The following is a 14168-nucleotide window of genomic DNA, read 5'->3' on the forward strand; positions in this document are numbered from 1 at the left end:
TTACTGTTTCCTGAAATTTGTCTTTTTCAGTTATGTGTGTGTATATTCAATAGATTCTAAATTACAAATGTAAAAGAAAAACCAACTCATAACTAACTATATAAATTATGTATCCTGATTATATATACTTGTTCTCTTGACATGTTTTTTAAATGGGATTTTAAAAGTTTTTTTAATTGGATTTAAAAGGATTTTTGAGACTGAGTTAATTATTTTTGAAGCCTTGTCCTAAAAGGCATCTAAGGTACGTGAATGGAGTTGTGGTGACTGTAACATTTTTATTATAATGGAAGAGAGCTATTTAAAAGTTTGACACTTTTAAATCATTTGTTTTTGGTTAGGCTTGGAATGGTGATTTTCTACAAATATATAATAAATTATGTTTTGATCATATGGTCTGTAAGCAGTTGAATGTACATTACTTACTCGGTTTTGCTTCAGTAGAATGGAATGTTTATAGGCCCTTAATATGATATTAGAGTGTTTTTTAAAACTCTCTGCAGATGCTTACCAAAGTTTTTCCAAGAGAATTTTATAATCAATTTAATGTAGGGTTCAAATTCTAAAATAGTATAGTTATTAGGGCAATTTTGTTAGAGAGTAATTTGTAATGTAGTGAATGGTACCTTTATAAGAAAAGTGACTGCCAATATATTTTTATAGCTCATCTTTATATATTCTAGTGTTGAATTTTTGATGATTATTTAAAATGTTTATATAGTTTGTCTAGTAAAAAAAAATTGCATCTCAACGTAGCATTTTTATATTATGGGAAGTAAAGTTTTCAGATTGGCTAATATTTGAGTTGTGAATTTTGTATTCAGTTTAAAGTTCAACAACAGTATTTAACTTCGGTCTTCCAGTTTGTATGTATTTTGAAACTATACTGCAAAACAGTTGTATGCTCCTTATGCAATATGTATCATATTGTCTTTATAAATTAAAAGACATTTGATAAAATTAAAAAAAAATCAATTAACCATAGAGGTGAGGGTCTATTTCTGAGCTCTCAATTCAATTCCATTGGTCAGTATGTCTATTTTTATGCCAATATGTGTTTTTATGCCAATGCAATATTTTATGCCAATATGTCGATTTTTATGCTGTTTTTATCACTGTAGCTTTGTGATGTGCTTTAAAGTCAGGAAGTGAGAGTCATTCAACTCCATTTTTCCTTTTCGAGATGTTTTTGGCTATTTGGGGCTTTCACATTCTTCTTTATGCTCACCCAGTGTCTTCTTAACATCCTTTATCTCTTTAGCCATCTTATTGAATTGGTTTAGGAGATTTGTTTGAACATCTTTGATTAGTTGTTCCAGATTCTGTAGCTCTTCTGGCTTTTTGATTTGTTCCTTTGACTGTGTCATTTCCTCCTGTTCTTAATATGGCTTATTTTTTGCTGAATGGTTGAGTATTGACTTATCTTGGTGAGTTTACTCTGAAGGTTGGATTCTCTTGTCAAAACTTGTTGATTGGGCTTGTGTTATTGTTCTTCTTTGACACTTGATTTGTCAGTATTACCCAATCAGGGCTGGTCCAGGACTCACAAAGGGGGCGCACACCAGTTCCTCAGAGCCCTGGGAGAAGGTCAGGTAAAGACGGTTATAAGTCTTTAATCCTGGTTCCCAGCAGTACAGTTTCTAGGCCTGCCCAGCATATGGTCCTCTTCACCCAAAAGCCTTTTAGATGTCTTCCCAGAGGTGTGCTTTCTTTGCCTGCCAGCAGATGGTGCTCTTGGGCAACCTAGTCTCCTCAGCCCTTTGCAGGCTATTTTTAGCTGTAGGCACCAGACAACGGAGTGGCCAGGGAGGACGGACTGAAACCCCCAGTTGTCCCAGCAGTCCAAATTCGCTGACCAAAAGCAGGCACAGTGCTAGATCATGCTCTGCTTAGTTCTTAGGAGAGTGGACCTCTGCTGCCCTTTCAGTCTGGGCTTCCTGGAATGGGACATTTCCTGCCCTGAGAGTGGGAGATGGGTGCCAGGAGCTAGGGCTGAAGGGTGTTACTCATAATCTCTCATGGCAGCTTCTCTCTTTGTCCCAGTTTCCCAGGTGGTGTAGAGCACTTCCTCTGATCTCCAGAGCCCCAGATCCATTGTTGTGGACGGTTTCTGCTGACCCCTGGTTGTTTTTCTGGGAGAGAAGTGAGCCCAGCCTCTCTGTAATCAGCTCATGCTTTTGTTTTTTAAGATGCCTTAATGTCTGTAGAGTACTGAAAGAGAAAGGACACTTATTTAAAAAGGAACATCAGCATAGTGGAACTAAATTGTTATTGGAGAGAAAGCTAGAATCCCTTAAAATAGTATTTGCTTAATCAAGAGCTGACAGCCAATGCTGCCCTTTTGATTGAGCCCTACCTAACATTAAATATTTTCTAAAATATTAAATTTTCCCCAATTTTTAGCTGAATTCTAGTGTGAATGGTGCTTAAATTTTTCTGCTCTTAAATGTGGAATTTGAGTGAAGTTTATTACATGTCTTAAGGAATGACATGCATGTTAAAGAATTTAAGATTTTATTCTTAGCGCTGGCAACCTGACTTTTGTAGTAAGGGTATTTCTGTTTTTACCCTGACAAAAATGGATTTTCTTTTTCTTTTTTATGTCAAGTTCTTGGATCATAGGTTTTAAAAATTAATTATAGATAGGCTATTAGGATTGGAAGAGACCTTTAGAAATGATTAATCTAGGGTTTCTCAAACTTGGTACTTTTGACATTTTGGATTAGATAATTCTTTGTCATGGGTGATGATCCTGTGCTTTGAAGGATGCTTAGCAGCCTCTACCTCTAGATGCCAATAGTTCCTCTTCAGCTGTGACAACTGCAAAATGTCTCTGGACATTGCCAGATGCCCCTGGGAGACAAAATCACCCATACTTGAGGACCACTGATCTAGACCATTTCCTGCAGGTGGTGGTTCTCTTCTTTGGAACGCTAGTGTTATTTACCACCTTGTCTAGCAGTCAGTTCCTGCTTCAGATAGCTGTCTTGGGGTAGAAATCTTTTCACTGTGTTGAGCTAAAACCTGTCACCTATAACTTTTCAGTTCTACCTCTTGGGACCATATAGAGTGGATACAGACTCACATATAGACTTTCAGTTACTGGAACATAATTATCTTGTCCTTCCTGGTCCCTCATGTGAAGGGTTTAATGCTGAGTTGGCGAACTATTTTTGTAAAGGCTGGATAGTAAATATTAGGCTTTGAGGGCCACATATGGTCTCTGTCTCATAATCGATCAGTTGCAATCTAGCTGTGTATCTATATCTTTATTTTTTTTCTTCTCTCTCACTCTCCCCTTCCCTCCCACCCTTTCTCCCTTCCTTCTTTCTTTCCTTCCTTTTATCCTCCCTTTCCCTCTTGGTCTCTCTTTTTATTTCTCTCTTTTCCTTCTTCCTCCCCTTCCTCTTTATTTTTCTTTTTTGTTTTGTTTTGTTTTGTTTTTTTACAACCCCTTAAAAATGTAAAAACCATTCTTAGTTCCACAGGATGGGTTTGGTCCCAGCAGTAGCTTGCTGATCCCCAAATTGGAATCTCCTTTCCATCTTGGTTGATTTTCAGAGGGCAGTTAGTTCCCTGTTAAAGTGTGGTGCCTTAGAACCATGGGCAGAACTTTGGGTAAGGGCTGAGCAGCACAGAATGATATCAGACTTGTCACCACCAACTCCTTAAAGTACCCGCTTATTGCTGTTTTGGAAGCTTTGTCACGTATTCAACTTAAAATGCCCTTAATGCCAGCTAAGACTCTGGCTTGCCCTTTTTATTGGGCCACATTACATACTAGGGCATTTTTAGATGTCAGCTTAGAAACATATATCTCACCATATTAAACCTTATCTTAGCTAGAGTTAACCCTTGCTCTGGTCTGTTGTGAGCTTTGTGGATCCAACTTTGTTCTCTAAAGTTTTAATGAAATTTCTGTTAGCTTCATGTCACTTGAATGTTTGATAAACCCAAGTTACTAATAAAAGTTGGAATGAGACATAGCAAAGAACTAAATCTCAAATCACAAGTATTTAGAAAACAAGGTGATTTTAATGTATGGATATAGCTGTGCCTGGACTGTTTTTTTTTTTAATTGTTTTGTGGAATTGTACTTAAATCTGCATTGTAGCAACTGTAAATCGGAGATTACTGTCATTAGTAATGGCTTTCAAAGTGAGAAAATAGTAAATAAGTTAATGATCATGATAGAGAAAAACTGTATTTTATTCACATTCAAAATAAAATATTTTATATACTGATTTTTTCAAAAAGTAACTGATGTTTATTATTTTTTTTTTTTTTCCAGAAAGGAGTCACACCAGCAGCCCCAGTTCATACTAACAAGGAAGAACCAGCTACTGAAACTAATTTGGGATTTATCCATGCATTTGTAGCTGCCATATCAGTTATCATTGTATCTGAATTGGGTGATAAGACATTTTTTATTGCTGCCATCATGGCAATGCGCTATAACCGTTTGACGGTGTTGGCTGGTGCTATGCTTGCCTTGGGCCTCATGACTTGCTTATCAGGTGAGTGTATTTTTTCCCTGCTAATGAGTTTACTGAATTAAGGGGAAAGCATGGTGTGTAGCATTGATGTGAGTTACTGAATCATTCAATTTTTTATATAGGAATTCGATGTGACTTCCAGAATTTAGTAAACAAAAAGCGGTTTTAGTACATAAATTCCTAAAAACCATATTGCACTTTTGAAATGAAATTTTCAGCTATTCATAGCCAAGATACATACTCATTTATTCACTATTTTTATTCTTGCTTTTGCTGCTTAGCTGTTTAATCTTTTTAATCCAGCTAAGTTTATTTATATCTGATATCTTGAAATAGGACCCAAACAACCAAAGAGAATCACATATCTTCCTGTTGAAGGACATTTGGGAGGTAATCAGTAACTGAGGAATCACTTTCAGTGTACTGTGTTCTATTACGCTGTTCTTAAACATTTTGGTAAAGAAATGTAACATTCTTCTCAGATTCCCTTTTTATGTTACTTGATTTACAGTTGTGGTGGCTTGGAGTTATGAACCCCAGAGAAACATGTTCTTAACCAATTCCTGTGGGTATGAACCCATTGGAAGTAGGACTTTTTTATGAGGTTACTTTAGTTACAATGTGATCAACTGTACTGGGATGGGTTAATCCAAGTATGGAGACCTTATAGAAAAGGCCAGAGACAAAACCATGGGGAGCAGCCAGAAGCTGGAAACCAGTGGAACCAGGAAGAGAAAGTAGATTCTACTATGTGGCAGAAAAGCCAAAGACCAAGGCTCACCAGCAGCCACTCCCAGAATGCCACAGTCTGGGGTGAAAATAGCCTTGCTCACATCTCAATTTTGGACTTCTCCTAACCTCGAAACTGTAAGCCTTGAAATTCCCATTGTTTAAGCCAGGCTGTTGTATGGTATTTGTTTTAGCAGCTGGGAAACTAAAACAGCTATTATAACAAAGTAAACTTCACTCTAAAATAACTGAACACAGTTTAGTCTTTGATTAAAAAGCCACCACAGGCTACATAGTTTGGTGGAAAATGGTGACCTTTGGCTTTAGAGTCAGACTTGGGTTTGAATTTGATGTTACTGTGTATTAACCTATTGATAAGTCAGTTAGCTTCTTTGAGCTTCAGTTTCCCCATCTGTAAAATGGGAATAATAATATCTACCTACTTCATAGGATTCTGGTATGTATTAAATGGGATAATACGTTTAAGGTGTGCAGTCATGGACCCCTCTTCCTCAGCATGCCTCACATTTATCATTATGAAACTCATTTCCTTAAAGTACAGAACAAATTCTATGTCTGGCTGCTTGGAAGCTTAGTTAAGCCTTTTAAACATATACATGAGTATTTTAATCATTCAAATAGTCCAACTACTTTTCACAATTTGGAAAATAGTGTGAGCATTATTCGTGTTTGAAAATAAAAATATAATTTTCCCATTGAAAGTAAATTTTGGTTACTTGCTGTAATCATAAAAAATAGGAGAAGTGAAAAGAGTTGCAAGTAGTGACTTGCTGCTACCAAGAATAATTAGGCAGCTGTCCTCTCTGTGTATACCCAGTCCCTCTTGGAACCTGGTTCCTTCAGTTATCCCCACCTCTTCTAAGGTATTCAGTTCCTTTCCCTCTACTCAAAGCATGTTATAGTCTTTTATGTTCTAACCCTGGCTCCGTTTCCTCGTATCTGCTGGTAATATACCATATGATACCTCTTCTCACCTCTGCTTTTTGAAAGAAAGTCTGTTATCAGTGGTCTTCAGATCTTTTCTGTGTGTATTCACTAAAATAATTTTGCAAAAACTATGTAAATCCTCTCCCCCCTTCACTTTTTTTTTTTTTTAGGTTTTTTTTTTTTTTCATTTTTGTTGAGATTGTTCAGATACCATACAATTATCCAAAGATCCAAAGTGTATAATCACTTGCCCCTGGGTACCCTCATACAGCTGTGCAACCATCACACTTAATTTTTGTTCAATTTTTAGAAACTTTTCATTACTCCAGACAAGAAATAAAGTGAAAGATGAAAAAAGAAAACAAGAAAAGGAAACTGTAATCCTCCCCTATCCCTAATGAACCCCCCTCAATTGTTGACTCGTAGTATTGATATAGTACATTTGTTACTATTTATGATAAAATGTTGAAATACTACTAACTGTAGTATATAGTTTGTAATAGGTATATAGTTCTTCCCTATATGCCCCTCTATTATTAACTTCTAATTGTATTGTCGTACATTTGTTCTGGTTCATGGAAGTGATTTCTAGTATTTGTACAGTTGATCATGGACATTGCCCACCATAGGATTCAGTTTTATACATTCCCATCTTTTGACTTCCAGCTTTCCTTCTGGTGTTATATATGACTCTGAGCTTCCCCTTTCCTCCTCATTCACACACCATTCGGCGCTGTTAGTTATTCTCACATCTTGCTACCAACACCCCTGTTCATTTCCAAACATTTAAGTTCATCCTAATTGAACATTCTGCTCATACTAAGCAACCACTCCCCATTCTTAAGCCTTGTCCTGTATCTTGGTACCTTATATTTCATGTCTATGAGTTTACGTATTATAATTAGTTCCTATCAGTGAGACCCTGCAATAATTGTCCTAATGTGTCTGGCTTATTTCACTCAGTATATTGCCCTCGAGGTTTTGTCATCAACCCATTTTTTTTTAATATGGTTTTGTTCACTCACCATACATTCCATCCCAAGTAAATAATCGATGGTTTTCTGCATGGTCATACATTTATGTGTTCACCACCTTCACCACTATCTGTATAAGACCATCTACATTTCTTCCACAAGGCAGGAGGGAGAGTCAAAGAAGGTAGAGAGGCAAAAGAAAGAGGAAACAAAAAGACAGCTAGGAAGCAGCAAAAGGAAAAATAACCTTAAATCAAAGTAGAATAAAGAATCAGACAATAACACCAATGTCAAGTGTCTAACATGCCTCCCCTATCCCCCCCTTTTATCTGCATTCACCTTGGTATATCACCTTAGTTACATTAAAGAAAGCATAATACAATGATTCTATTAGTTACAGTCTCTAGTTTATGCTGATTGCATCCCTCCCCCAATGCCTCCCCATTTTTAACACCTTGCAAGGTTGACATTTGCTTGTTCTCCCTCGTAAAACAACATACTTGTACATTTTATCACAATTGTTGGATACTCTAGATTTCACCAAGTTACACAGCCCCAGTCTTTATCTTTCCTCCTTTCTTGTGGTGTCTCACATGCTCCCCACCTTCCTCTCTCAACCGTATTCATAGTTACCTTTGTTCAGTGTACTTACATTATTGTGCTACCATCTCCCCAAATTGTGTTCCAAACCACACACTCCTGTCTTCTATCACCCTGTAGTGCTCCCTTTAGTATTTCCTGTAGGACAGGTGTCTTGTTCACAAAGTCTCTCATTGTCTGTTTGTCAGAAAATATTTTGAGCTCTCCCTCATATTTGAAGGACAGCTTTGCTGGATACAGGATTCTTGGTTGGTGGTTTTTCTCTTTCAGTATCTTAAATATCTCACACCACTTCCTTCTTGCCTCCATTGTTTCTGCTGAGAGATCCGCACATAGTCTTATTAAGCTTCCTTTGTATGTAATGGATCGCTTTCCTCTTGCTGCTTTCAGGATTCTCTCTTTGTCTTTGACATTTGATAATCTGATTATTAAGTGTCTTGGCGTAGGTCTATTCATATTTCTTCTGTTTGGAGTACGCTGCGCTTCTTGGATCTGTAATTTTTTCCTCTATTATTGCTTCTGCCCCCTTTCCCTTCTCTTCTCCTTCTGGGACACCAATGATACATACATTATTGTACTTTGTTTCATCCTTGAGTTTCCAGAGACGTTGGTCATATTTTTTCATTCTTTTCTCCATCTGCTCCTTTGCGTGTAGGCTTTCAGGTGTTTTGTTCTCCAGTTCCTGAGTGTTTTCTTCTGCCTCTTGAGATCTGCTATTGTATGTTTCCATTGTGTCTTTCATCTCTTGTGTTGTGCCTTTCATTTCCATAGATTCTACTAGTTGTTTTTTTGAACTTTTGATTTCTGCTGTATACATGTCCAGTGCTTCCTTTACAGCCTCTATCTCTTTTGCAATAATTTCTCTAAACTTTTTGAATTGATTTAGCATTAGTTGTTTAAATTCCTGTATCTCAGTTGAAGTGTACGTTTGTTCCTTTGATTGGGCCATAACTTTGTTTTTCTTAGTGTAGGTTGTAATTTTCTGTTGTCTAGGCAGGGTTTCCTTGGTTATCCAAATCAGGTTTTCCCAGACCAGAACAGGCTCAGGTCCCAGAGGGAAGAAATATTCAGTATCTGGTTTCCCTGAGAGTGTGTCTTAGAAAATTGCTCCACCCTTTGATGCCTCAGGTCACTGTGCTTTTCTGCCCAGCAGGTGACGCCTGTTAGCCTATAATTCTTGACTGGTGTGAGGAGGTATGGCCGTGTTCCCCCAGGCTCTGGGGTCTGGTTCTTAATGGAAAGTGCCCCATCCCTTTCCTCCTAGAGAAGACAGAGCCCCCAGGTGGAGGTCATTAGCATTTCAATGGTCTCTCTCTCTCTGCTTGTGCTGTCTCCACCCTTCTCTGCTTCACAGCCCTGGAAACTGAAAATGACTGGGGCTTTCTCCACTGAGCCAAAAAAGAAACAGATAGTCCCCTTCAGACCCAGTCCAAGGCGACCCTCCGGCTCTCCCAGATCAGTCGTCACCCATAGCCTCTGTCTGTTTTTTTGGGGATGCGTACCTGTAGTGAGCAGTTCATACTCGCTTCTTAAAACCCCATTTGGAGCTCAGCTGAGCTATATTCGCTTGCTGGGAGAGAGCTGCTCTCTGGCACCAAGAGGCTTTGGGTTTGACATGGGCTGTGGGGGAGGGGGTCTCACGACTTGGATCCGCAGGTTTTACTTACAGATTTTATGCTGTGTTCTCGGGCATTCCTCCCAATTCAGGTTGGTGTATGATGAGTGGATGGTCTCGTTTGTCCCCCCGCAGTTATTCTGGATTATTTACTAGTTGTTTCTGGTTTTTTGTAGTTGTTCCAGGGGGACTACTTGGCTTCCACTCCTCTCTATGCCACCATCTTGCCCCGAGTCCCTCCCCCCTTCACTTTTAAGCTGACATCTAAAATTTTACATTCTAAGTGTAGGGAGTTGCAGTCTAATCTCTGATATATTGTGTAAAATAAAGCTGTTGTGGTTTTCTTCTAAATATACCTAAATGGTATCTATATACCATTAGCAATTTGACACCCACCATCACCAATCATCTCTTTAAAAAGATATGAATAAACTCTTTTGTGGTCGCAGCTAGGGGCGGGCACCCACGAAACCCTCTGCGGTCGGCGTTGCTTGAGGGGTACCGGCGGCGGCTCTTCCCGGAGGCGAGGGTGAGGCGGGGGACTTGGCCGAGTCCCCGGCGGAGGCGTGCAAGGTGTGGAGGGCGGCGAGAGAGGAACGCGAGACACTCTCCTTTCAGGGTAGTAGAACAAGCCTTTATTCAGGGGTGAGCACAAGTTATATAGGCTGGCATAGAGGGCGGGGGTTGTTTGAAAAAGGGGCGGGAGTTGCTCTGGCAACGGTGCATGCGCACTGGCGGTGGCGGGAGTTGCTCTGGCAACGGGGGGTGGCGGGCAAGATAAGGGGGGCGGTTTTCTCTGGCAAGCTTCCCTTAACGATTGTATTTTGGGTGAGGAAATGGGGCCTGCATCCGGCCTCACTTTCTCAGGCCCGGGGGGCTGTGGAGGGCGCTGCCGCCCGTGCCCACCACCCTCCCCAGGGGCTGATCAGGTCCTCCGGCCTAGGCCCGCCAAGTCGAAGCACGTAATCAGTATCCCGCATTTCCCCCTTCTTTTCTAATTACAGGAAGAAGCTTACCGGAGAGATCCGCTAAGGGATGAGGGAAAGGGGAGGCCGGGGAGGGGAAAAGGGGTTGACGGTTGCTCAGAGAGGCTGGAGCTCGACGTTGGTGTGGCGCCCGGGCGCTCGAGAGGGGCCTCGCTGCTTGCGGGATGGACGAGGGTGGTGGCGCTGCGGAGGGTCAGCTTCTTCAGTGGAGGCAAGTCGTTGATACTGGACTTGCACAAATGATGAGAAGACAGCATTGGCTTGGTTTTTAGCAAGTTGGACAATTCTGCGGATAATGCAGGGCCCTAGGGTGAGAGCTAGAATAATCATTAGTAGGGGGCCGAGGAGAGGGAGGAGGTATGGGAGGATGGGGGCAAAGATGTGGGACCAATAGTTGGCGGCTTCATGGTCCCTTCTGCGTTGTTCTAGTTCTTCTCGGACCTTCTTTAGGCTGTTTTCGGCGAGACCTGTGGAATTGGCATATACACAGCATTCTTCTCCTAGGGCGGCGCAAAGGCCTCCTTCTTTGAGGAGAAGAAGGTCGAGACCTCGGCGGTTTTGGAGCATGACCTCAGAGAGGGAGTTAACAGAATTTTTAAGATGGGAAATAGCGTTTTGTAGGTGACGAATGTCCTCGTCAACAGCCGCCCGGAGGTGAGTTAGGGCGGAGCCTTGACTGGCTAGCGCAGCGATTCCGGTGCCAGCGCCTGCAAGACCTAGAAGGGAGGCGATCGTGAGGGCGGTGATGGCCTCTCGCTTTTGCAGAGGGGCAGGAGCTGCAGTTCTTTCCAGGCGGAGGAAGAAGTCTTCCTCGCTGTGGTATAGGACCCTGGGGATAAGGACAATTAGGAGGCAAGTTTCATGAGTTGTATTGAGGGTCTGCACGTTAAGGCAGGGGGTAAGTCCTGTAGAGGAGCAGAGCCATTGGGAGGAGTTGTGAGGAATAAGAAATTTGGCAGAGCTGTTGGGGGATGAGTAGTTGGCACAAGCTGTGAGGTTGGGAGAGTTGTATGAGAGAGGGCGGATGCACTTTCCTGTGGAGGAAACTGAATGAAAGGTTAGGGGGACGGCAGAGGTATTCCAATTGCATTCCGAGGGGCTGTTTTCTGTATTTTCTGAAAAGGAGAGGTTGGAGGCGACGGGCTCATACAGGGAGGAGGAGGTGGAGAGGCAAAGCCAACAGGAGGAGGTAAGATTGGGGTGGGAGGAATTCACTGAGGTGAAGGCCGCTTGGATAAGGCCGAGGAGGGGAGAGGAGTAACGAGAGGGGGGCAGAAAAGGTTGGGGTGGTGGGGTTGGCGATGCGCTGTTTATAGCTGAGGTGCGGCTGGAGGGCCGTGGATTAAGGGGGTTAAGGACTTGGTTGGGACCGATGCCAGAGGGTGTTTTTAATGCAGTATTTTGGCATGGTTGGTTTGCAGCCTCTTTTTTTATGAGAATAAGTGATCCTGGGTCGGTTTCGTCCTTATGGACTCTGAAGCCCCAAGTTCGACCGAGTAACCAGGAGGGATCAGTGGGGAGTTGCACAGTGAGATTAAGCTGTGTGCAGTTAAAGGAAAAGTCAAGAGTATTTCTGAAATTGTGAGGCTTGCAGCCAGAAGGGGCCCATTTTAAAGTTAGGTAATGATCAGGCACTGAGGCTTCCAATTAGTGGCTAATGTTTCACACCCCCAGTATGCACAGTAGTACTCATAGGGGGAATTGCAGTATGGTTTTCCAGGATTTGAGGATGGGCACATGTAATATTGGGCCTGATTGAGACTACCAGGATAACCAACAGGTTTTGGAGAAGGAGGGGGAAATAGATCAGTGGCATAAAACACAAAAGAGGGGCGTTCTGCAGTGACAATGCAAAGAATTATTTTGGAATCTTCCCAACGTGCCAGGGTCCATTTCCAAGGCTGGTGGGGGGAATGGGGCTGGTAGATAGCCTGGGTGGAAGCAGAAAGGGTAAGCATGATTATTAGAAGGGAAGCTATGCTTGGGTGGGTGTTATGGAGGTGCAGGGGGCTTGCTTTTGCCCGTCTGTATAGGCATATAATCTCCCTGATTTCTTGTCTCTCCGGGGGTATCTCCGGATTGGGCTCCCGGTCCAGGTGCAAGGTTGTCGTCTGGTACACCAGGTTGCGGAGACGACGGCGTTCTCGCCTTGTTAGACGCGTGGCTGCTGGTGGCGGGTCGGATCGCTCTTCCTGGGATTCAGATTGGCTGTGATGCATCATCTGGGAAAACACAAGCAAACCCGCGCGCCCCTGGGCGAGAAGTGGGGAGGGACCCTTCCAGGCATTATTCTCTGGGTCTTTCCAGTAGACCATTGGGGCCTGGGTGGGCCTATATGAGGGCCCCCAATGTCTATGTAGGGGCGAAAGCCCTTCCTTATTGAATGTGAATAGGTTAAGGTGAATAAGAGCTGCTATGATAAGGTCCCCTGGAGTTGCCTGGGGAAGCATGGCCCTTTCTTTTTCAATTTGTGTTTTTAAGCGGCGGTGGACTGCTTCCACAATGGCTTGCCCCTGAGGATTATATGGGATGCCGAAATGATGGGTGATGTTATATAGCTGAAGAAAGGCCGCAAAGGAGGCACTGCGATAGGCAGGCCCATTGTCCGTTTTTATGTCCCAGGGGACTCCCATGAAGAGAATTCCCTGTCTTAGGGCCTTGATACAGTGTTTGGCCGTTTCCCCGGCAAGGGGGACTGCATAACACATGGCCGAGAAGGTGTCAATCATTACATGTACATACTTGAGGCGCCCAAAGGACGGAACGTGAGTTACGTCCATTTGCCATCTAGAATTGGGTTTTAGGCCTCGTGGGTTGACTCCCTGAGGTTGCAGGGGGCCAAGTGGCGCAAAGGGCGCACAAGTTGCGCAATTGCGGACAAGATGTTTACAGGTGTCTAGGGGGAGGCCACATAGATGATGCAACGACATAGCCGAAAAGTGAAACCTAGAATGCAATAACTTGGCCTGGTTAACAGCGTCCCCCGGAGGGGCCGCTGTGTGGGTTAGCATAGCTTGGGTATCTTGAGCTGAGACCGCTTGGTCTACTATACTGTTGTCATTAGCCAAGGGCCCCGGAAGGCCTGAGTGACTACGAATGTGGCTAATGAACCAAGGATTCTGTCGATGTTCCAAGATGCTTCTGAGGTCAGAAAGTGCTTTATCAATGGCCGAGTTCCCTGGGAAAAAGGTGGAAAACGCGAGGACTCGGCAGACCTGATAAGTGTAGAGGCTGTCGGTGAAAATGTTTACTGGGTGGTTCCGGTGGGTGTTTAGCGCGTATGACACTGCTAGGATTTCCCCCTCTTGGACTGAATGAAGGTTGACATAGCTGAATAGGCGGGGTTTTGGGTGGTTTGGGGGATAAGAGAGGAAGGCGAAACGGGTTTTGGAGGCGTCAGTAAAGACGGTAGTGGCACCCGGGATGGGTGCAGAGGAGGGGAAAGGGTGGAAGGGGCTGCGGAAGGGAAGCTTGGTGAGCCCCTGTAACAGTCGATGGCTAGGATAGTGGCAGCTGAATTCCCCATGAAATCCTTCTAAAAGGATTTGCATGTCCGGGTTATCACGTATAAGCAGGCGGGTTTGGCCTGCGTCCAGGGGCCAAACAATTTTTTCCGGCGGCTCTCCAAATGCATGAACAGCCAGGGTGACTAGAGCTGAAGCTAGGCTGATCCAGAGCCGCACTGCGGGGCAAATTTTTCTAAGCCGGCTTTTAGCGGGGTGCGCCCAAAGTAGGGGGCCATCTTGCCACAGGCAGCCCATGGGTGTTCCGGGCGTAGGAAGGATGAGTGCCATAAGATTGCCCTCTCTAGTGCTGAACC

At 43.1% G+C, this 14168-nt stretch overlaps 1 protein-coding gene across 1 annotated transcript in view; it reads left to right on the forward strand.

Annotated features, from left to right (window-relative positions):
- The window catches only part of TMEM165 (transmembrane protein 165), a 57842-nt gene that overhangs the window by 15242 nt on the left and 28432 nt on the right, over positions 1 to 14168 (forward strand). Inside the window, exon 2 of the mRNA XM_037829846.1 lies at positions 4292 to 4517. Within this exon, the coding sequence (XP_037685774.1) occupies positions 4292 to 4517 (226 nt within the window). The remainder of the gene's footprint in view (positions 1 to 4291; positions 4518 to 14168) is intronic.

This window comes from Choloepus didactylus, chromosome 3 (genome assembly GCF_015220235.1).
Source record: "Choloepus didactylus isolate mChoDid1 chromosome 3, mChoDid1.pri, whole genome shotgun sequence".
NCBI lineage: Eukaryota > Metazoa > Chordata > Mammalia > Pilosa > Megalonychidae > Choloepus > Choloepus didactylus.